This window comes from Chrysoperla carnea, chromosome 1 (assembly GCF_905475395.1).
Source record: "Chrysoperla carnea chromosome 1, inChrCarn1.1, whole genome shotgun sequence".
NCBI lineage: Eukaryota > Metazoa > Arthropoda > Insecta > Neuroptera > Chrysopidae > Chrysoperla > Chrysoperla carnea.
Genome location: NC_058337.1, coordinates 1,117,591 through 1,142,764, shown reverse-complemented (window position 1 = coordinate 1,142,764; position 25,174 = coordinate 1,117,591). Strand labels below are relative to the sequence as shown.

General features: G+C 32.3%; 1 protein-coding gene across 11 annotated transcripts in view; it reads right to left on the bottom strand.

The window, feature by feature from the left end:
* Nucleotides 1-5,481: 5,481 nt before the first annotated feature.
* LOC123290453 overlaps nucleotides 5,482-25,174 on the bottom strand; it is a 37,230-nt gene continuing 17,537 nt past the window's right edge. For 6 of the 11 annotated variants that reach the window (XM_044870643.1, XM_044870632.1, XM_044870638.1 and 3 more), the window contains 10 exons: nucleotides 21,789-22,247; nucleotides 21,454-21,708; nucleotides 20,216-20,287; nucleotides 16,843-18,014; nucleotides 16,705-16,768; nucleotides 15,668-16,496; nucleotides 14,913-15,028; nucleotides 11,037-12,767; nucleotides 6,584-7,196; nucleotides 5,482-5,561 (listed from right to left, as the gene is read on the bottom strand). In XM_044870643.1, coding sequence (XP_044726578.1) covers nucleotides 5,500-5,561; nucleotides 6,584-7,196; nucleotides 11,037-12,767; nucleotides 14,913-15,028; nucleotides 15,668-16,496; nucleotides 16,705-16,768; nucleotides 16,843-18,014; nucleotides 20,216-20,287; nucleotides 21,454-21,708; nucleotides 21,789-22,247 — 5,373 coding nt within the window. In that variant the 3' untranslated portion in view covers nucleotides 5,482-5,499. The remainder of the gene's footprint in view (nucleotides 5,562-6,583; nucleotides 7,197-11,036; nucleotides 12,768-14,912; nucleotides 15,029-15,667; nucleotides 16,497-16,704; nucleotides 16,769-16,842; nucleotides 18,015-20,215; nucleotides 20,288-21,453; nucleotides 21,709-21,788; nucleotides 22,248-25,174) is intronic. The other 5 variants (XM_044870635.1, XM_044870633.1, XM_044870641.1 and 2 more) reach the window with 5 other exon arrangements.

The window sequence follows — 25,174 nt, the reverse complement described above, 5'->3', positions numbered from 1 at the left end:
CTAGACCCAGTTTGCTTAAATTCTTTCATTAATCTTATCACAGTAGTTTCATTTGAACCATTCCGAGGGCCCATAATTGTACGTATTTTGTGTACTGTGGATGCAAAACTCACGATTTTGATAATAATTATTCACAATGAGAATTCGTTGTTGTGTATTGTAGCGCTCCGTTTTACCTATGGAGGGTAGAAATAAGGAGGACCACTTCTGTATATAAAAAGTGCCAGTCGAGTGCGTCATAAATTGGTGACGCCACATTAGCAAGTGATAAAATTGCTGCTGTAGCAAAATTGGTAGTTTTAAAAGAAAAGAAGTGCTCAAAGTAATAAGAGTAAGATAAAGATCTAAACAAGTTGTTAGAAAAGGATAGAAAAGTTCACATAAAACACCTGTTGCTACGCTAGCGCTATTTTGGTGAGTTTTTAAGTTATGATTTGCTCCTTATCGCAGGATACTTTTTCAATTTGTCCCCCTCACAAGATGGTTCTCTTAATACCTAACCCCCATCTGTCTACTATTGAACGGCCATTTTTTTAATGTCAAATTCATATATGCAATACTTCTATATTGCCAGTACCCTATGTTCTTCTAATGAGCAAAATTATTTTGTACGTTATGCGCATACGCCGGAATCGGGCCTTCTTTTACCATTGACCATTTACCAAAACAATCATGGTCCTGGACTCGATAGAGTGAGAGGAATATATCATCTACACCGTGATGTTTTTTCGCCGGTACCGTTCACTCTACCTGCAATACGTCATTAAAATTTAGACTCTAAAAATGGTCCACAATTTAAAACTGGCATCCTCATTGGAACACCCTTTAACCGACTCAGTGGTCGAGCAATGGGGCGATAAATTTATCACACTGTTGTCGCTTGAATAAAAACGAAGTAACTGATACATCATAAATTTAATTTTATATTCGGATGTAGTTTAAAATACATAAAAAGAATGAAATACCTCTGACTTTTACGTTTAAATTGAAAAATAAAAAAAATTGGTGTAGTAGTTGTGCTAAGCTGCTAAGTAAGTAAGCTTAAAGGACTAATTGACTAATTTAATAATGACATGTAGGCCTTGTAAATAATGCTTAAATCTAATCATTTTAATTCATTATTTTAATAAAAAAAAGACTATGAAAAATCAAAAGTGAAAATATTTGAATGTTTAGAATTTAAAAATAAAGATCAAATGAAATGTTAAAAAAACTTTTGTGTATTTTTATTTAACATCACTTTTATTAGCTTCACATACACCCATTTTTACCTGACTGTCAAGGTTAGATTAGATTAGGTTTCGAGTGCCTGTCCTGGGGTGGGACACACTTAGACCATAGAGTCCATTGTGATACTCAAAAAAGGTTGGCTCATCCCCGGCCACTACTCCATGAACCATTCGTAGCTGTTTAAGAACAGCAGGAGGGCTTTGACAGACTTTCAACGGAATTCAGGTCGGAGAGATCATCAAAGAAAGGCTGGCTCAAGTGAGTCCATCTCCTCGTGGCAAGAGCTGGGCAGTAACACAAAAGATCAAAGAGCTGGTCAGTAACAGAATTTGATAGCTTAATTATATCATACTCTGTTTGTTATTAAGTTCCTCGAAAAATTCATAAACTACCATTGTTCGGAATCTTGACGCCTCAAGCACTCGAAGTGCGGCTTGACTATCTGAGGTAATAAAAATATATAAAAAAAAACTTCTTTGTTTTTTTAACAACAGTTTTATTTCTCTAATATAATCAATTTTACTTAATTATTAAGCAGGTTTTAATCAAATTTGATTTAATTTAATAGATATGCAATTTTACAAAACATTGAAAATATAATTGTTTATTAAACTTAGCAAATAATTCATAAAATAATTACAATATTTATTAAAATTTAATTAAATAGTTTTATTTTTATTTTTTTTTTTAATTTCATTTTATCTACAAATAATACAATTACATTTTAATTAAAAACGATGAAAAAAAACACTAAGAACTCAAAATTATTTTGACACAAAATCAAAATGAATTCTTTTTTTTTTTTTTAAAGTTAAACCTATCTTAATAGAGTTCAGTCTTTTGCTATGACAATTTTTTTTTTTTTATTACCACAATTATCAGAAATTCTTTATTCATTTATTATTATTTTAATTCTCCTTTCCAACCAATTATTTTAGGAATTTTTTTTTTTTAACAAAAATATAGCGTTTTTTATTAAGAGTGTCCGTAAATTCAAATTTATTAACCCCTAAACTAAAAAAAAGGGGTGCTATAAGTTTGACCGCTATGTGTGTGTGTGTCTGTCTGTGGCATCGTAGTACCTAAACGGATGAACCGATTTTATTTCTTTTGTTTCGTTCGAAAGGTAATTTAATGGAGTATTCTTAGCTATATTTCAAGTACGAGTTTTCACCAACTAAAAAATTTGCGATAGTCTTCAAAATTGGCTCAGTTTGGAAAAGGCTGTACGGAAAAAGGTAATATAACAGTGTTCTTAGATATGTTTCAAGTGAGAGTTTGGGATTTTGTACCCGAAAAATTTAGCGGGGGTTGTTTAAATTTTGTAAATTTCACTTGTTGTGTTAAATACATCATACATATGATAACCCGTAAAAGTACGAGGTATCTCTGTGTCACAAAAAACGCACGAATTTACATATATCTCTATATAAATCCATGCAATTTTTTTGTGAAAGAGTGTACATTGGTAGAGTAACTATTGAGTCATTCTGTATCGGTGGGAACAACTACTACATAGTGTGTTGTGTCCGTTAGGTTATTGTCAATTTCAAACAATAGATGCTTTGTCGACAGCACACAAGTATACAAGTTATACACATGCAATACTAAAAAGTGACAGATACACACGATAGGTTGATCTCATATACTATTTAATTACTTTAAATTTAAAGGACACTCTTAATGAAAAACTCTTTAATTATGGGACAAAAAAATAAAAAATAAATAAAAGCGAGTCGAATATTTAAGTATCAAAATGCTCTTCAAAATTTAAAATAAACAATCCTATAATTTTTTTTAAATTCAAATTTATTAAAAAATATGTATAGTCTAGTCAACTAGTTCAAATTGGTGAAATCATATTACTCTAGCAAGTTCTTTTCTGTCCTATCCTTATCTTCCTTATTCCTTTATCAAATTCCATGATTCACCTCTCATTTTCATGCTTATTATGTCTAGGTTTTTATCGTTAAATACAAGTTATAAATAGTAGGAGTGGGGATTTATTATTGGAAATTTCCTCGCTTCTGGTACATTTTTCTAGACAGCATTCCAAATCCAACGCGTATTTTTAAGACCATTATTTTTATATTTCACTAATTTGAACTTGTTGAAGGTTTTAAAGGATGAATGTTAAATTTTCACACCGAAAAGTATTTGTTTATTCTTGAAGGCCGCGCAGGGAAGAACGATCTACCACGATAATCTGAGATAAATGCTCATCTTACATTAAGACTCGTTACATTTCAATCATTTTAACGAAAAGATAGGTCCCAACGAACTTCGAAACTTTTCCCTAAAAAACCTTTCTTACTGGACAAAAAAAAAAAAATTATTAAATTATCAACTATTTTTTTTAAAATTTCATCAAAGTTGAATGCATACCAAGTTGATAATTCCGACTAGGTTTTCACATAGAAAATAATTTCTATCAATTTTTTGGTGCGCACTTGCGCTCCCCTCTCAAATACAAACAGAACACAAAGAGAGCTTCATAACTCGCATATTTGTTATTTGTAAAAACGTAATTCTTACTAAATATGGCAATTAATGAATAAATATTTTATAAATGAAAAGCTTGTTTTTATAAACAGATTCAAAAACAAAATCAATTTTATTGCATTCAGATTCAATTCAAGAGTTTTAGTCTGACAGTAAAACTTCACTTACACGAATTTCGAAATTTCGCATATGAATCCATACTATTTAACAATAGGTACAATATGGACTAGGTGTGACAGGTATCTTGCTCAATATTTGAGCTGTCACACCGAGATATTTCGAAAGTAGAACTCAACGAACAAATCCGCGATAAGGGTAAAATTTTATTGGCTTTATATATTAAAAATCGGAGTGACAGACCTTTCTCTACCACGATAATAGCTGTCACACCAAATTTTATCTAAAAATAGATAAAATTTCCAATAAAATGGTCTCTTACAAATTAATTTAAATTGTAACACTTTCTTGTACATCAGAAATATACAGCGTGTCTACCTTAAGTTGGCTACTTATGGAAAACTTTTTTATTATAAAGTTAACGAAAAAAAATAATTCTTTATAAAAAAATCTCTGCTTTCGAAAATATTAACATTCACGTTTGACATCGAATGTACAGGGTGTCCCACAAACTGAAAAAGTTCCTGAATGTTAATAATGAATGATGTTAATAATGAATGAATTCCTGAAAGAATGTTAATAATCATTTAGAAATATAGTGGTCAAAACCTGTCCATCGTTAACAATACATTCCTAACCAGTTATCTTCAATTCGTTTTTGTCTCAACGTATCTACCTTTTACATATCTCGGAAGTGATTTCTTGAATCGTTTCCCTTATTATTTGTTCAAAATGGTCTACATTTCTAAACGAACATTAATATTCCTATTGAACTTTTTCAATTTGTGTCTACTCTGTACATTCGATGTCAAAATTGAATAGCTGAACGTAAATATTTTCGAAAAGAGGAGATTTTTATAAAGAATAACTTATTTTCGTAAACCTTTTTTCCATATGCAGCCAACTTTAGTAGACACGCTGTATATGATATACATTCATTGTATATACAGGCTGTTCTATAATTGACTGCAAAACTGAGAAAAAAAGATGAAAATGTTCTTTACCAAATAATATAAAAGTAGGTAAGTTACGCCTCAGATCAAAATTTGGTAAAAAACATTTTCTTTTGTTTTTCTGTATAACATCCGGATACGATAGTTTACAATAAATAAATAATCTCCCCCCCCCCTAATTTTTCCTAACTACAAATGAAAGATAAAATCTGAATGCAAAATTTTTCGCTTGTTTTTAAAAAAAAAAAAAACAATAGTTTGCTAAAATAAAAAGTAAAAAATAATTTGTTTTGATGTAAGTTATTGAATAATGAATATTAATTAATTAGATAGATAGCTTTACTAGCTAGCTAGCACTGTAGCAGTAAGTAAGCTAATTTTAAATAATAAAATAGATACTGATACTGATAATAATTAGATACTGATATACTGACAGTGATACTGATTAACTGATAATGAGAATTAGAGAGTTGATGGATGAGATGATAAAACACTTTTTGGTATATAAATTGTTTTTTTTTTAAATAATTATTATTCTATGTACACAAGAGATACCAATTTTTAAGTTTTTTTTTTTGTTTTTTTGTTTTTAATGATTTTAATTACATAAATAAATATTATATATTTTACATTACTAGAACTAGCAATAAAGATACGAAAAATGTCTGTTTTTTTTTTGTATGAAAAGTCTGTGTTTTTATAGATGCGGAGGTGGGGACTGTTCTTTTACACCAGGTACCGGTATTTGACTTACACCATCTGAAATCAAACAATATTTTTTTTAATAATTCCTCAAAATTTATTGGCCTTCATTTTTACAATGTAATCTCATGTTAACTGAAAAGAAAAGTTATAAGTAGAATAAGTCGATAGAAGTGAAAAACTTTGATATAACTGTGTTTTTTTGAATTTTTAAATTCATTACACTAGTTTACAATGGGGTGGCAACGATCTTCAGTTGCTTTTTGATCTCGAATTCTTGATCAGCAACCCTAAAAACCACCGAGAGACGATTTTAGAGTTGAAATTTTGATTTAAACAGTTTTTTATCACTGTCACTTCTAGGGGTGGTTTTAATGGGGTTGCAATCATCTTCTTTTGCTTTTTGACCTCGAATTTATGATCGGCAACCCCAAAAACTCCCAACAGACGATTTTCCAGGTTTTTCGAGGTGAAATTTTAAATTAAAAATTTTGTTATCTCTGTCAATTTTAGCAAAGGTATTAATGGGGTTGCAACCATCCTCAGTTGCTTTTTGACTTCAGATGCATAATCAGCGACCTTAAAAACCCCCAGTTTATATTACAATGTTCATTTCATTAAGTTACAAACATTGTTCCGCCTAATTTATTAAGTTTACGAACAAATGTTTCGAATAAAAGTTGTTTGAACACTTTGAAATCATTTGCGTTGTCTCTAGCTTCAACTTTTTTTTATAGTTTCATCAGAAGACGTTTTTGCCTCATATTCCAAAAGAGAGCAGTGACGGGTCCACCCATATGGGCATGCTCATCACCTTCATAGACTTAAAAAAACAATGATTCACTTCAAATAGTTAGTCTTTTGTTAAACCGCCATCTGATAATTTTTGGGATAACTATTTTTGGTTTAAAATCGATAGAAGGGTACTTTTAGAAATTAATTTACATACCCTTATTAGATTCCATTATAAATGATTTGGGGCAAAGATTGTCTCCGGGATATATAGATCTAGGTGCTAGAGATTTTCAGTACTTAACTCCCCCCCCCCCCACAAGCTTTTGATTGTTAATTATTATTACCTGATATTCCTTCAGAAAATGTTTGATGAACCTCTGTAGTAAGATTGTTGGTTGACGGAGGTTGTGTTGGTATTTTTCTCATATTTTTCGTTAACATTTCGATCTCCATTTGATGTTTTAAATGTAACGCTTCTAATTCAGCACGTTGCCTTTGAAGGAGTTCTTTAAGTGCCAACGCAATGTCTCCATCGTCTAAGGTAGCCGTTGTGATGACAGTATTATTACTACTATCTGGAAGCGCGTTTATTGTTGGTATCGATGTAATCGCTACGGATGCGGATGCTAGTGGAGCTAGTGGAGCTAGTGGCGTGATTGTAGGAGGAGGAACTACTACTACTGTTGTAGGTGCTAAAGGTATTATGTTTGTTTCGAATAAGGGTATCGCAGTTGAAGGTAAATTAGGTATCACAGCTGAGGATAAATGAGGAAGAGTTGTAGCATGGATATTACTTGTCTTTTGTTGAATGCTATTCAATGTTAATGGATGCTCAATTTGTGTTTGATTCTCTTTTAATCGTTGTAGTAACAATTGTTCGGGATTGGGGCTCGTTGTATCGACGTTGATCGACGATGATATTTGATTTAAAACATCTGCTGTTGCTGTTGATGGTGGCTACGAAAAAAATTTAGATTATTAATTCTTGTGTTGTGTATTCCTGTTTTAAGGCCTAAAGAACTGCTTGTCTATCAGAAGATTTATTATTTGGTTAAATTAAAAAACTAGTGATAAGTTTACAATAGTTCTGCTCTAACGAATAAAATTTGAAAAATCACTATCGATCCTACATCGCTAAAAGATTTAATCAAGGTCAAATGTCGAAATTTTTGGTTTTTTTGCATTTTTCTGACATACGGTAAGTTTTAATAATTAGACAAAAATTTTAGATCATGGACTTCTATAAAAATTATAGTTGGGTAAATCTAAGGGATTTGAATAATAATTTCAGAAAATTTTGGGAGAAGGATAGTTTTTTTAAATAGGTTTCTTTCATTGTAAAAAATTCAGAAACGGAATTTTCCGGTTCCGGAACGATCTGAAACGACCTTCTGCACGCGGTTTTGGGATAATTTATCTCTACATTGTTTTCTTTGAGAACTTTTTCTTGAAACAAATAAAAAAATGAATTGTTTGTTATGAATTTCTGCATCGACCTTACTTGCTACCGAACCCTGAACATGAACCCCTAATGAATGTAGCTAATTTCGATTTTGTTTTATTAAGTACTTCTTTCGGCTTTAAAAAACACAAATTTACGCTATGGTGTCTACTAGTTTACTAAACTGCAGGAAATTATTCTTATAAACAAGCAGTTCTACGTGAATTTGTTATGGCAATTATGTATTTTTGTTGTCTTCGAAAATCATTTAAGAGTGTGGCTGTAATTTTAAAATGATTTAGTTTTATAATTAAAAAATGTAAATTTAATTTGCCAGGCAAAAATTCGGTTGCTTTACTAACGCGGATTCATCCGTTAATTAACGCAATCGGTCTCAGATTCAAGATATACTTCGATTTTTCTTCCTAATTTCAACAAGGAATGACATATCCTATTAAAAATAATCGTTCAATTTTTAGAAGACAATAAAATACATAATTATTTTTCTAAAAATGTAATTAAAGCTGTATTTACAATAGCCGAAAATAGATGAAAATATTTACAAACAAAATAAAATAAAACCATTTTTGGTTATTGGTTGGGCTTTATTTGACCCCCTCATTACCCAAATAATAATTAAATTTAAATCTTAAGACTTAAATGTTAAAAATTTAGTAATTTATAACTAAACTAAAACTAAATTAAACAACTAATAATTATAATTAAACTTAAACAATATTTAAAAACTTACTAAAAACGATATTTAATTTATTTTCAGTGTACACTACTGCTACAAATAAATTGACACTCAAATTCAAAAATAATATTTTAAAGTGCTTAATATTTTAGTTGCTATGAATATAAAAAATTAATTGTTTTTGTTTTCAGATCATGGATATCTTATAGTCCTGGAGCCAATTATCTGAATTTACATTTGAGAATAGGTTATAGTAGTTGTGTACTGCGGTCAGTCCTATCACGTATATGCTATCAAAACGGATATGATTACCGTGATATTCAAATTAATTTACTAAAGCTGAAAATTATTATAAAGATTGTAAATTGTATATAAATAACAGTTATGACAGTCAGTCTGTTAAATGTAAGAACAGAGCTGATCAGTCAGCCTTAATGTATGTACAATAAATAAATAAGATGCAATTAATTTTTTTAATCTGAAATTTTTTTAAAGATACTTAATTGTATGTCAACTAACAGGTTGGCTGATAAGTCCCCGGTCTGACACATAAATGGCGTCGCTAGTATTAAATGCATATTATTTTTATATAGTACCAACCTTCAAATGATTCGTGTCAAAATTTGACGTCTGTAAGTCAATTAGTTTGTGAGATAGAGCGTCTTTTGTGAAGCAACTTTTGTTATTGTGAAAAAAATGGAAAAAATGGAATTTCGTGTTTTGATAAAATACTGTTTTCTGAAGGGAAAAAATACAGAGTCCGGAAACTCATTATCAAGCCAAGTTTTTGCTTCCACTGTATTTTTTCCCTTCAGAAAACAGTATTTTATCAAAACACGAAATTCCTTTTTTTCCATTTTTTTCACAATAACAAAAGTTGCTTCACAAAAGACGCTCTATCTCACAAACTAATTGACTTACAGACGTCAAATTTTGACACGAATCATTTGAAGGTTGGTACTATATAAAAATAATATGCATTTAATACTAGCGACGCCATTTATGTGTCAGACCGGGGACTTATCAGCCAACCTATTATAAATAAAATAGTCAGCCAACCATATTGTGGAACAAATTCCGACGTTCGTTTCTTGCTTAGGTTCAACATGGTTGGTTTCTTTATTTCGGATGAAGAGTCTTATAGACGGGCAAGCCAAGTCCTTCATATTAAATTTATAGACAATATTACTCAAAGTGGGAAGAAAATATTTCATTGGTATCACATTTTATGGGCACTTAGAATTAATGTATGCTGCTATCACCAAATAAAAATGTGCTAACATGCCAACACCTAATACACCACCATACATGCCCCCCAAAACAATACAAACATTCCACATTTATTGTTAAAATGGTTCAAAACAAATCATGCATTTTGAACGTTCATGCTTGGGAACTGTTTTTACAATGTTAAAATCAAAATAAGCATTTTTAAGTTTCGCGCTAAATAATATATTTCAAGATGAAAATTTACAAAAAGTACATTTGAACAATTTATTGTTTTTTTGGTGGTGGCCACAAAAAAAAAAATTTAATTTTATAATTTTAATTAAAATAAGCTGGACTGAATTTCCTAATCGAGGTTTTTTTTTCTTTTGATCGTCGCTAATAGAGTAAAAAAAGAGTAATATTTTACAGTCAATGTTTCAGTTTTTCCTGAAAACACAGATAAAACGACGTTTTCTAAAAATGAAATCTAGCTAGATCAATTTTCCGCCCCAAAAACCCCCACTTACTAATTTGCAGGAAATTTTTATCATTGTACCATTTCTAGCAAGGTTGTCGGCTTCACAATTTCCTGGAATGTCCTTGTGTCCCCGTACTCATACTCATTTAAAGACGTACGGTAGTCTTGTGCTAACTTTAAGGTTATGTATCCTGAGTTGAAGGATTTTATCGCTGCGTTTGAGAGTGTTCAGTCATATACATTCGATTGATACGGGCTACAGTGATCCAGCACCCGAAATGTTAGCCGTAAATCGAGAGAAAATATTCTAACTTAGATCCGAAGGTATCAAATACCAAGCCCTTTGGCTTAAACAAGTTCTCATCCCAATCCTGTCTGGAGGGGACTTGTTCCCAAAAAAAAACTCGGTTGAGATTATTTTAATTTAATTGTATATTTTTAACCCCCGAACTAAAAAAGGGGTGTTATAAGTTTGACCGCTATGTGTACGTGTGTCTGCCTGTCTGCCTGTGACATTGTAGCGCCTAAACGAATGAACCGATTTTGATATTTTTTGTTTCGTTTGAAAGCTAATTTAACGGAGAGTGTTCTTAGCTATGTTTCAAGTATGAGTTTAGGGTTCCGTATCCGAAAAAACTAAAAAATTAGTGATGATCTTCAAAATCGATTCAGTTTGGAAAAGGTTTTTCGGAAAAAGATAATTTAATGAAGAATGATGTTTTAGACACATTTCAAGTGCGAGTTTAGGGTTCCGTATCCGGAAAATTTGTCGGGGGTGATTTAAATTTTGTAAATTTCACTTGTTAGTTTAAAGTTTAATGTTTTGCACCCGTTAGTCTTTCAGTCCACCTTTTCTTTAAGAAATATTTAAGCAATTTACAGCCATATTTTTTAACAAAAAAAAAAATCCACCACCATTGAAAAATAAGAAAAAAAATAGAATTGAAAAAAAAATATCTGAAAAAATCTTACCCTAGGAATTATCTTAGGGGCATTGTGATGAATGTGTTGAATATAATTTGTATCCAAACGGGATGGAGAAGAAGAAATTTCTACTACATCATGTATCAGTGTTGTAGATACTACTGTTTTTTTGTTATGTCGAAATTTCGGTAAACTTAAATGTTTTTGTCGACGTTTTATTAAATTACGTTTTATTTTCACGTAAGGTATTTTAATACGATCAATAGTCATCGTTCCTTTCTTCGGGGAAGATAATTCTTCGTTAATTAAATTCTCATGACATAGATTCAAATGATTTTTATACCGTTTATCATCATGAACAAACCAATTCGAATTCGATATCGATATCGAATTCGAACTATCATAACTATTACTACGATTTAATTTATAATTTGTTAACGACCATTTCATAATATGATCAGGAACTTTAACTCCCGCGTGAATCGTATGATACGTATCATAATTCGAGAACGAAGTAAGCAAATTTAAATCGTTTAAACTCGATAACGATTTCGAACCCTTATTTTCCGGTGGAAACGAATTTAACTTTGATAAATCATTTAAGGAAACCGTTCGTGTCATATGAGGTAATTGAAATGTTATATCAACAATTCGACGTTTCTTTTCTTTAATTTCATTCGTATAATTTTCTTTTTGAATTCGATTATCATCGAATAATTTATCATTGAATGCCCCAAAATCGTGACATGAGCTACTAAACGATTTTAACGATTTTAATTTATCATTTAAACGTTGTTTTATCGATTTATGTAAAATCACTTCAGGATTATCGGTATCGTAAATTACTAGATTATGGGCGGATATTGATTTCTTTCGTTCTAATTTTGATGGAGGAGTTGGTGTTGGTGTTGGAGTTGGAGTTGGTTTTACGGGAGGTGTTATGGATTTAGAAAGATTTTTTTCTAATTGTTCATGTTTATAACTAAGTTCATTGATCTTATTCTCAATTTTTCGTAAATCGTCTAACGAACAATAAAATTTCTTCGTTAAACGATTTTCTAATTGTGTTTTAGCTAATATTTCAATTTTCTTCTTAATAATTTTCTTATCTAAATATTTCGATAAAGATATTTCAATTTTATTCGCATTTTTCCGTTTTTTCGAACGATTTATTGGTTTTGGAGATGGATTAGTATTTGAACATAGTGCGCAAGCACAATTTGGTATAATTAACGAAGGTGTTGCCATCGGAGATTGTGGTAAAGAGTACGAAACATATTGTATTGGAGGATTTTGTGGAATTGGGGAATGTGGAAGAGAGTAAGATTGTATTGGAGGACTTTGTGGGATTGTACAGGGACAGGGAGCCATATTTAAATTACTTAAACTTCTGGATAAATTCTCTATATTTGTTCCAATTACGGAAACGTTTGGAACACTTTGTGTATTATTGGTAACTTGAGTTTTATTTCGTATTCGAGTACTTCGCATTGGTAATATTTGATCGATTTGTGCACATATGTCCGAGTAACTTAAACTTTTTGATAAATTATTTTTGTTTGTTATCGTTGTTTTTGATGTGATTGTTGGCTGTGATTGTTGTGATTGTGATTGTGATGGTATTGTTAGTAAGTTTTGTGTTTTTTGTTGTGGTACTGTTATTGTTAGTGAAGTAGTAATATTATTAGTAATAACAGTAGTACCAACTGAATCTGATACAATCAAACTAGTAGAATGTTTAGATGGATCGATGTAGTCAGTAGATACGTATACAGGTGACTATTCGAAATAAAACAAAAAAAAAAAAAAACAAAGCTATTCCCAACCACGCAATAAAAAGGAGATATCAAAAATAAATAAATAAATATATATCTAAGTGTGTGATTGTGTGCTACTCAAAAAAATAAAATATTAAATTAATAAATAAAAATTACTAAAATACCAAAATAATATGAATGGAGTTACGTCATAATTCAAAATGACGTCACCTCAATAACAACACTCAATATCAAAAGTATCTGGATGATCGAGCTTTGCTCGTTTTTATTTTAAATAAAACCTAGCTTGATACATACTAAATTTCATGAAAATCGTTCGACCCGTTTCCGAGAGAAAACTTTTCGAGGGAAAACGACGTTTTCCTAAAATGAAACTTAGCTAGATCTATTTTTCGCCTCTAAAACCCCTGAATATTAAACGTGTGTTACTTAACAACGCCATTTACTCGCCAATAGATGGCAGTAAGAGTAACATTTTTCAGTTTGTTTCAGTTTTTCCTCAAAACATGGATAAAACAACATTTTCTAAAAATTAAATCTAGCTATATAGATTTTTCATCCCAAAAAACTTCTTCATACTAATTTTCATGAAAATCGTTGGAGCCGTTTTCCAGATTATGATATACAAGAATAAGATAAGATGTCATTTGAATTCCATGAAAATAATTTAATTTAACATGAAGAAAATGATATTGATGAATGGCAAGTAACCTGGTAGTCTAAAATGGAACTACTAATTACGTGTGCACTTTCTGTTTTGATTTGAATTTGAATATTTTGATTGGTCTTTAAAAATGATAAGTATTGCCATCTGGTAGTAAAAAATTGGAACTACTAAAATCGGGGACCACTTATTGTATAAATTAGTACGAATTATTATCGCCAGTTGGTGGGTTTGCAATTTCCAATTATGTGCTTTATTCAAAAGATCGAATTTCATAACTCCATTCATATTTTCTCCAAGGAATAAAAATTGGGGAATGTTGCTTTAAATTTTGTGTATTTTTTATCTTCACGTGACTCATGCTTAAATTACAAGACATACAATTATTTTATATAAGACATTTTTTAAAAAAAAGATTAAATTGCTCTGATTGTGAGCTTAGACATAACAAGACCTTTGATAGCAATGTTAATTGCATGGAATTTAATAGCGCAGCGTACACTCTACGTGATTTTAGCATTATTATTTCTTTTAAATCTACTGGTAGGATAGTTAAAAGGTATTTGAAAGTTAAAGATGATATTTTATTTAAATTTTTATAAAATCATTCTCAATGTTCCAATTTCGTTCACACCTATTTAAATTTTTGGAGAAATAGTCAGACAACATAATAACCTACGTTCATAAATAATCGACAAATTTAATTAAATAAATAAATCGAATTTGCTACGTTAATCGAATTATCTCTTATTTTTTACGTGTTTTTAGACCGTCAGGAACATTTATCATCACTATTTCTCTTCCTCCATTTTAAAATTGGGCTAGGTTTAGTTAATTCTCAAACAAACCATTACAAAAAGAAAGTCTATAACGGTTTACAAGATGGATTCTACGGACCCATAGGTCAAAACGGGTTTTGACCTATGTTGCTCATTTATGAATTCGACCTCACTTTTTACATCCTGAGTACGCTGTAAAATGTTCAGCTTGATATCTTTTTTCGTTACAAACTTGAGACTAAACTTAGTATACCCTGCATATTGCATATATGCATGGTATAACAAGGCTCTTAACCACACGTCCCCTCCTCCCTCCATGCACACAATCGATATTCATAATGTATGAAAGAATAAATAATATCACTTTTAACTCTCAGATACAAAACAAGGTTTTTAATTGTTTGCAAGGAACCAATCAGATTTTTAATTACGACCTAATAGTATTTTCATAAAAACCATTGATCCTGCGCACGTACTCATAGATTGTCTGTCTTATATAAAATAATTTTGGATTTCATTACAACAAAAATACTAAAAAAATAACAACATTAAAAAAATAAATTAAAAAACAAATAAAAACTTTGTTAATTACAAATTCAGGAAAAAATAATAAAAAAAACTTAGCAAAAAAATAAAATAAGTTAATCAAAATCAAAATATACCAAAAAAATAAATAAAAAAAATTATTAAATTTGGTACTTACCATTAAATTGAGGGGAGGTGAAGTTGTGGACGAGGTGAGTTCAATGGTGGACACAATTGTTGATGATAAATCTTTTGGTGGAACTGTTGTATCGTGAACCGGTGGTAAATTAGTAACTGTTCAAATAAAACAAACATAATTATTATCACACAACAACTAGTCCCGCTAAAATTCCTCATTAAGCATGCTTAATTATCGCATAGAAAATTTTTGCAGAATCCCGTTAAAAACATTCTCCTGAACGTAAAAGTGCAGGTTGGCGGTGAGTAACTTGGTAGGATATTTGTTTTAAATAAGGCAGTCCTGTGCTAACTTTGACGTTAGATAGACTGAGCTGAAGGATTTTAGAGCCGCTTGGCTGTCGGTGAAGATTGTAATGTCCCTGCACCTAAGGGTGTTCAGTCTTAGACATTCACAAACCTCGTGAATAGCCATCACTTCCGCTTGATACACACTACAGTGATCCGGCAGCCGAAATGATCAAGATCTTCAGAAAAGATCCCACAACCCAACTTCTTCTCTAACTTAGATCCGTCAGTGTAGAAAACAACGCCCTTTGGCTTAACTAGTTTCTCCTCCCACTCCTGTCTGGAAGGGATCTTTACTGAGAGGCAGTATATTTACTAAAGGAAAAATTTAAACAAAAAAAAATACTACTCACTAAAAATTTGATAGGACAAAAAAAGCTTCCTTAACCCTTCCATCACACAACATCGAAATTGAGACAAATTAAAAAAACAAAAGATTAAACAAACCTCGAAACTCACATTGCATAGTATTAGTGACGCCACGTAACTCTTGAGATGGATTCGAATGAGTGATGATACTAAACCGTCCTTTACGTATTTCTAACGTGTTCGAGTTCGATAACGACGATGAATCCGCTTTAATGTGACTAATATTATTCTCAGATGATGCGTGCTGTATTTTAATATCATTTCCTCCACCTTCCAATAACTTACTACTTCCAAACTGATTTGGACCAGTTTGTTCACATTGTTGATTCACTAAAGACATCGATCTAGGAGCAGGATCATTATTAACACCTGGATCCTGAATTGTTTGATCAACTATTGGATTATCTGGATATTTACTTAGATCCACATTTAATTGTGATACATCCGGTTCAGCGACCACACTTACTTTAAATCTTGATATTTTACGTTCAACAACTTTTACATCCGAACTCTCATTCGTTGACGTTTGATCAACATCTAATAAATTACCACCACCACCACCAAGTCCAGATCCAGATCCAGATCCAGAAACAGTCGTTTGTGGTTGAGGTAATAATTCTATTTTTGGTTTATATGCTGATGTGCTACTGATGCGTGCCAATTGTAACTCTAAATCGGATAATTGTGGCACAATTGGTACAACATTTGTAGCTTTTACATTTACAGATTCATCCACATCTAATTTTGGCGCTAGATTTAAATCTAAATTATCTGATTTTTCGATTTCCGGTGGTAAATTTTCTTGTTCGTTAATATCTGATATTGTTTGAAGATTTGATGATGATAATTGTTCATCGGTTGGTAAATTCGGTGTTATCGATGTGGGTGGCGTTTGTGCGGATGTAATCTAGAATTTAAAAGGAAAGTTCGCATTACATTTTTCGTCTATTATGGACTCTTTGGATAAATCCCATATAATATATAGCTAAATCTATACAAATTCTAAGGCATTTCTAGACATGCTAGAAAAAGGCGGTTGAAACCTACGGGAAAAATCGAAAAATTTCCTCCCCCCACCTCTCTTGTTTGAAGTCGATTAAAAAACGATAACTCACCACGTCCGAATGTGCAGTTAATTGGGATAATCTTCGATGCAACGTTTGTAACGTTTCCATTTTTCTAAATGAGAAAAACAAAATTATTTTAAAAAAAACATATTTTTTCCGTATTGGAAATTGAATCTGGATACTTACGTTGTTTCAGACGTTTGACCAGATACTTTTTTATTTAACAGCGCAGCTTGATCGGATGAATTGGGTAATATCGTTGAATCGGGAGTATTACTCAACGATGAATTCCATGTAGACAACGCCGTTGAATCTAAAACCAATTCACAGCTGGCACGACGAGACGCATCCACACGTAACGGTGGCATACTACCCGTTCCAGTTGAACTAAATTGCTCAGAGGATATTGATTCATCAACATCTTCATGAGTCTGTTGATCAATTGCATTCTCAATCAACTGATTGCTAACGACGGTCGTCTCCACTTGGACTCCTTCTGGAATCAATGGAAGATTCGGTTGGATTGATGCATATGTACTTGGTGTCGGAGATGCGTTAATTGATAGATTTGTAGGCGGTTGTAAGTTATCGATTGGTTTTTCATCGTCGGTTGGCGTCTGTGCAGCGGATTCTTTGTTATCGTCTTTCAATTTTTTCACACCAACATGTGTAATATTTTCCAGACCGATTTGTAACTGTGCCAGTGTGTTAATTGTTTCAGGACCACAAATCGGTTGTTGCGCTTGTAAATCTCCCGTTGGTTTATCATTCTGATTGGTGGTGGGAGTGGGATCAGTTGTAACAGGTGCTTGTTGCATAGATTCTGGTATTTCTAATTTATCTAATACAGGACTAACTAAAAATCTAGATATTTTTCGTTGTGGTACTTTTAAATTTGTTTCTTTTGGTGGTATTTCAAGCTCACCACTATCCTTCTCATCAGTCTTATTATCAAGAGATTCATTACGATTACGATTATCACAATTTATTGATTCGCTTACAATTTCCTCATCAGCAACAACTGTCATAATATCCCCACCACTATTATCAATTGTTTCACTACGTTTGATTTTATTTTCTGGTGATGATTGAGCGGTGTTTGTTGATTGTACGATGATTGTTGAGTCTGGTGTATAATCACTAGCTGTACTTGTTTTTCTAGAACCATTTTCACTATTTGATAAACTATCTTGTTGATTCTCTGTTGATGAGGTTGTTGTTGTGGGTGCTGTGGGTGCTACAGATGGTACAGGTACAGGGGGTGTAGTCATTGTTGATGATTGTATCATATTGTTTAAGGTTATTGAATCTGAATTTGGATCGAACACTTGAGATAATGCATTTGGTGTTTCATCACGCTGCCAAATCCAAATTAAATTGAAAATTATTGATTTTATTATGAAAATTGTTTCGTATAATATTAGGAGCATTGTTTGGAGAAAACATGCAAAATTTATTTACAAGCTAACACACACATTAAAATGAAAAATACAAAAAAACTAAATCAACTTAAAATAAATGCGTCATCTATTCGAAAAAGAAAGGGTCGTATTAAGGGGAAAAGACAAAAACCAGACACGTATCATTTTATGAAAACCGAAAAGGGGTGTTATAAGTTTGACAACTATGTCTGTCTGTCTGTGCATCGTAGCGTCTAAACGAATAAATCGATTTAGAATTTTTTTATTTTCGTTTAAAAGGTAATTTAATGGGGAGTGTTTTTAGCTATGTTTCAAGTGCAAGTTTAGGATTCATTATCATGAAAAATGACAAAATAAACAATGATCCTCAAATCGGTTCAGTTTGGAGACTGCTTTTAAGATACGTTTCAAATGGGGTTCCGTATCCGAAAAATTTCTCAGGGGTTTTTTAAATTTTGTAAATTTCGCCTTGTTCTAAATCTATTTAAAAAGGACAAAATACAACTCTGTTGGATGACATTTGGCCTTGTGATGATATGAGTAGACCTTTTAAGACAATTTGCCAAAAAATATTGTTTATAAACATGAAATTACAGACAAATTGGCAGTTGAGTCAAGTGGTCGGTATTTATTAATAATTACCTCATACACCTTCACTGTAAACATTCACAGGTGTTTTAAAAAATTTACAGTGAAATTCGTTTATAATGATCGTTTGTTGTGTGTTAGGAAAATTGGTTTTCATAAGTGTTTTCCGGCGTACTTACATTAATATATATTATACAACACAAATATGATATACAGGATGTTTTTTTTAAGCTAAAATTTGCATTTTTCCTTTGAAGCATTTTCCTCGATTAAAATTATTTATCGAGTTTCAAGCAAATGTCCTTTTAAAAAAGGACACCCTATATAATTTCTTAGTAAAGCTTAGCGCCCTGATTTAGTCGAACAAAATTCGGTGGAATGAATTGTGGATAGCACATATTTTAGTGTATCGAAAATTCGCCGGAAAACAGTCATGACAATGGTTCGTAACACAGATTCGGTACTTTAAGAATAAAAATATGGGAATTACTTACGCTGTTCAAGACATCGTGCATATTTGAATAGTTAGGGCTTCGATTTGTTAAAAAATGGCAATCCCCATAAAAATCAACCACTTCCCACCTACATAGACGCTGTTTGTGGTATTATTTTAAAGTTTTTATACGTTTATAAGCAAAGCGGCCAAGCAAATTATAAGCAAACATCTTTAAAAAGACCCTTATACTTTTACATGATATTATTCCCGTAAATTTTAGACTGTACGGTGAATTTTTTCAAATTTTTGAATATGGGTACATTTTAACTATATTGGGAAATTTAAAGAAAACTATTTTAAGCATAACGAAAATGGGAAATCAAAACTTTTTTCTTGTATATCAATAGACAACCGCTGCTTTACTTCAGTTACACAAGCATAGAATTACTCGAATTATTAGAATTAATGGGTATTTTTTCTTCTGGTTTTCTTGGAATGTACGTGTTCCTCGAAGTGTACAGAAGATACCCAGGTAATTGGACGGACTCGACTTTCAAAAAAGGTCTGGCGTCTTTTATCATTGAATAAACCGGGACAAGTTGATTACGATTGTTCGAAATTTTCTTCTTTTAGTTTTCTTGGGCGGGACTCTTTCCTCCAAGTTTACAGAAAAGGCTTGTGTGATTGGATAGACGGACACGACCCACAAGAAAGGTCTGAAGTCTCTTGACCTTGAATAAACCGGTGAAATTCGACCCAGTGTACAGAAGAGACCCAGGTAATTGGACGCTGGTAGTTTCAAGGACATGGAGACGTTAGGTGAGCTTATATTGGACGCATATATATCAGAATATAAGCCGAATTATTAAAACAAGCTACTCACAAATTATCTGTAAGGATTACCAAGGGTATGCAAGACGATGAAGATGATTTTCATTTATATTGGTATTCACACCGGTTGTCTAATGATCTACTAATTATTTGATACGAAATTAAATAAAAACTAATTATTTCTTGCAAATTAATAAAATAAACATTCCAAAAAAAATAATAATAAAAATGAATTAAGAACAAAACACAGAACGCAGAAGAATCAAAGAATCTTAAAACTTACAGAACGATGTCGCCTATGTGATTTATAAGACGCTCTATGAGACGATTGTCGTGTTAGAGACGCATGTCTCACCTTTTTGTTTTAAAATAATTGATACGATTATTTTAAACACAATCCCACACAATCCCAAAGTCATAGCAAGCATTCAAAAGTAAACATAAATCATTTTTATTTTACACATTTTAAATATTTTTACTATAAACATCATTTATTTATTCATTTACATTTTATGCAAAATCAAATGAGAAATTAATTCTAGTGCCCCCGTGTTCCCAGTAAGTGGCCTCATGTCCATCAACTTTCAATTTAGTCGAAGAAATAAAGCAATGAACTGTCAATTTTGTGAGCAGTAAGACGAAACCCAATGCGGTTTTTTGTGTATCACGACTACTGCAGGCGCTGTCACAGTGATGACGAGGAGGAGACAATGTCTCAACTTCTCTGTCACTGCTCAGCTCTTGTCATGAGGAGATGGACTTACTTGAGCCAGCCTCTCTTTGACGACCTCTCCGACCTAAAGTTAGTCGACGTCAAAGCCCTCCTGCTGTTCCTAAACAGCTCCAAATGGTTCATGGAGTAGTGGCCGGGTATGGACCAACCCTTTTTCGCTATCACAACGGACCCTATGGTCTAAGTGTGTCCCACTGTCAGCCCAGGATAGCCACTCTAACCTAACCTTACTTTGTCAGTTATAAATTAGAGAGAAATTTTAATTGAACCTGAAAACTTAGATCGAATTCAATACTTGTATAACATGTGTACCTTTGAAACTAACATTTTTCATTTCAAGCATTTTCCTCGATTAAACTTATTTTTCGAGTTTTAAGTATATGTCAACTATAAAAAAAACACCCTGTATATTGATAACTGGTAAGTAATCAGTTAGTCTAAGTTGGAACTACTGAAAAAGGTCCACTTCCCATTTGGCGGGATTTATCTGATTTGAATTTGAATATTTTAGTAGGCCATCAAAAAATGGTAAATACAAGTATTGCCCCATCTGGTAGTCGAAATTGTAACTATTAAATTCGGGTCTTCTTCCGATTTTAATTAGTACGAATTATTATCGCCAGTTGACGAATTGCAACTGCCAGGTTTTTCATTAGAACATTGACCTTGACCTGACTTTACAACCTCCAAATTATCGATTTACTGATAATTCTCATTGATTTGGATAAAATGTAAATGATTGAATTCGAATAAAATTCATAAATAAATATGTGAATAAAAGAATGTACCTTAGTTTCGGTGGTTTGATTTCGAACTCGTGTACGTCGACTAGATGAGTTCGGTGAATTATCTCTAGATGTTTCTGTTTCTAATGGCTCTGAATTATCATCACCAGGTACAGCTGATGAACTATTTACCGTTGATATAATGTTGGACGCAACCTCAGGCATTTTATCAGGACGTGTACGTAATTGATTTGCGATATCGGCGATTAATTCAATCAATGGTTCACTTTGATTGGCGGGTAGTAAATTTTCTTGCACCTATTTAAAAAAAGTGAAAATGGATATGTGGAAAATTTCAAAGATGCATTAATTTATTCATTTTGTACTATAAAACTTACCAATTTATTAGCTATTTCTGAAGGATTCATATCATCGATATCAAATTTAAATGTAACGGTTTTTTGTTTGGAACTATCCAACTGACATTCAACAATGGAACTATTCACAACAGATAATACTGATAATTTTGATGGTTTATCTGATGAACTTTTATTAGAGCGTCTACGTGTACCAGATCGTTTCAAACGTTTCTCCATTGCTGTTGGATTATCATTATAATGACCTGGCACTTGACCTTCAGTAAATTGTCGTTTATCAATGTCCGGTGTATCAACTTTTTGTCCATCTGATATTGTACCCTGTTGATTAAAATTATCCACATATGGAGGAATAGCACTAGGACCAAGACCACTTGACTGATCCGATGAAAATTCATCAGGTTTGATTTGATAATATGATTGTTCACCAGGTATACTCGTTGGAGGTGGTTGCCATGGACTTTGTTGAACATTCTGTGACTAGAAAAGAATCAATCTCAATCTTAAAAATTGTTTTTTAAACATAAAGCTTTCGAAAAAACAAATTTGGTGAAGAAATCTTTCTAAAATTTAAGTATTTTGTCGAAAGTTCAAGAAGAAATTTACGGTTATAATTCGAAAATATAGAAAGAAACATCTGACTTAGTTCTCGATCGTAAAATAATCTTATAACTTCATTTGATTGAAATCTGTAATCAAGGATTTCTGCTCCCAGAAGATGAGCCGTAATCTAGTGATAGATTTGGGTGGCTCGTTTTCGTCCTTCTGAGAAAAGTATTTCTACGCTAACTAAAATGAGAGAAAATTTGCGAATGAGTTATGTGGATAACATATCGAAATTTTCATTTTTCAAGCTTTTTTCAGGAACATAGATTCCGAAGCCGACGAGCTTGCTAGAAATGGTACAAAGCTGTTGAACACAAGCACTAATAGGCATCAGGAAATTCCATTTGCGAACTGCAAGCTGTTCCAAAATGAGATAAATTTGACATGTTTCCTTTAGAAAATAAAGTCATTATTTCGATCATTCTAGTCGAAACTACTATACTTTTCAGTCTTCCCCAAGGAAAAAGCGAGGAAAATGAAACAGCTTGACCTATAATCATCACATTTTATGGTCTCTAACGACATGTTTTCAAAGAGCACCCGAAGATTATTCGCAATTTTAGAAAGATTTCCACAAGGTTTTTTTTCGAAATCCTAAAAAAACTGGATCATATAAATGAAGTACAATATGTTACAATACCATATGGATAGGAAACTGGGATACTGGATTTGGATTTGGAGAAAGTAATGAAGTTGATGAGCTTTCCATACTTTCTAATTGCACTGATGTTTCTAGGTCAGGATTAGAATTGGATATATTTTGGAATGATACCTCCAACATTGAAGACTGTGACACAACTTGTCTGGATGGATGACACTGGATAACTTGAGACGTTCCAGAATTTGATGGTATGCATGAGAGTGAGTTTTGGTTAGCAAATGTTTGGTTTGTTAAAATATTATCGAACGAACTTCTTGGAGATTGAAATACTTGGTATGATGAATTTGAGCATGTATCCGGATCTTGTAATTGTACCAAAGACTTACCAAAATGGCTTTCATGTGAGTTCGAAGTTTGTACAGATATAGCGTACGTCATTGTATCGCGATACGAGTTTTGCGTTGAATTTTGATTCGATTCGCGAGAAAGTACAGCAGAATTTAACAATGATTGACAAACTTGAGAACATATTTGGACATTTTGTCCAAATCGTTCAGGATTTTGATCAATTGTATCTTTTTGTGGTGTTTGAGAATTTTGATGATACATTTGTGATACAGATTTTTGTCTCGAGATTGTTTGGTCAAATTGAGTTAAATTTTGATCAGAAGTTTGAGATGCTACTGAATTCGTTTGATCCGAATTCAATTTTGGAACGGTATTGTTAGTTGTATAAGTATTGGTTGTATAAGTAATTGTACTGTTTTGAACAGAATATGATATTTGAGAGGACCCTGGACCATAATTCTGGTTTGATTGTTGAGTATTGTTGAGTTCTGATGAGGAATTATAACTGCGGTACATTTGAGAAGACATAACAGACGTATTTCGTTCCATATTATTCAGTATACGATTATACTCAGAATGTTGAGTGTAGTAGGTTTGAGCTCTCATTGATGTATTTTGAACAGTTACTTGACATGTTTGTGGCTCAGAACGGCATAATTCTGAACATTGTTGAAGTTGCGAATATATTGGAATTTGAGACGGCATTGACGAATTTTGAGCCATTTGAGTAGGCATGGAGACATTTTGACTCATTTGTTGCAACATTGGAGAAGCAGATTGAACAACTTGTGCTGTTATTGAGGTGTTTTGAGCAGTTACTTGACTTGTTTGTGGGTCAGAACAGCATAATTCTGAACATTGTTGAACATGCGAGGGTATTGAGCCTTGAGGCGCCATTGATGAATTTTTAGTCATTTGAGTAGGCATTGACATATTTGGAAACATTTGTTGCAACATTGGAGGAGATTGGACAACTTGTGCTGTTTTTGAGGTGTTTTGAGCAGTAGCTTGATTTGTTTGTTGCTCAAAACGGCTTAATTCTGAACAATGTTGAATTTGCGAGGATATTAAACTTTGAGGCGGCATTGATGTGTTTTGAACCATTTGAGAAGGCATCGAAACATTTTGACTCATTTGTTGCAACATTGGCGAAGAAGATTGAACAACTTGTGCTGTTTTTGATGTGTTTTGAGCAGTTACTTGATTTGTTTGTGGCTCAGATCGGCATAATTCTGAACGTTGTAGAACTTGCGAGGGTATTGAGCTTTGAGTCGCCATTGATGAATTTTGAGCAATTTGAGTAGGCCTTGAGACATTTTGAGGCATTTGTTGTAACATTGGAGAACGAGATTCAACAACTTGTGCTGTTATTGCAGTATTTTGAACAGTTACTTGACTTGTTTGTGGCTTAGAACGACATAATTCTGAACGTTGTTGAACTTGCGAGAGTATTGAGCTTTGAGTCGCCATTGATGAATTTTGAACCATTTGAGTGGGCATTGAGACATTTTGAGTAGGCATTGAGACAACTTTTGGAGTTTGTTGAATTTGAGTACTTTGATCTGGTCGATATGGTAATGAAGAATTTTGATCAGGGCGACATACTTGAGACGAGACTAATGGACTTTGGACACTTTGATGAGTATGACACCTTTGAGGTGGATTTTGTTGTGACATCGTTGAGTGTTGATCAATGTTACACATTTGAGGCGACAATGATGAATTTTGATCGGCACGATACATTTTATGACCTCCATGAGATGGATTTAAATCGGGACGAATTTGTGATTGAAGTGAAAAATTTTGTTCAGAACGACAAATTTGGGATATTTGACTTTGATCATAATTTTTT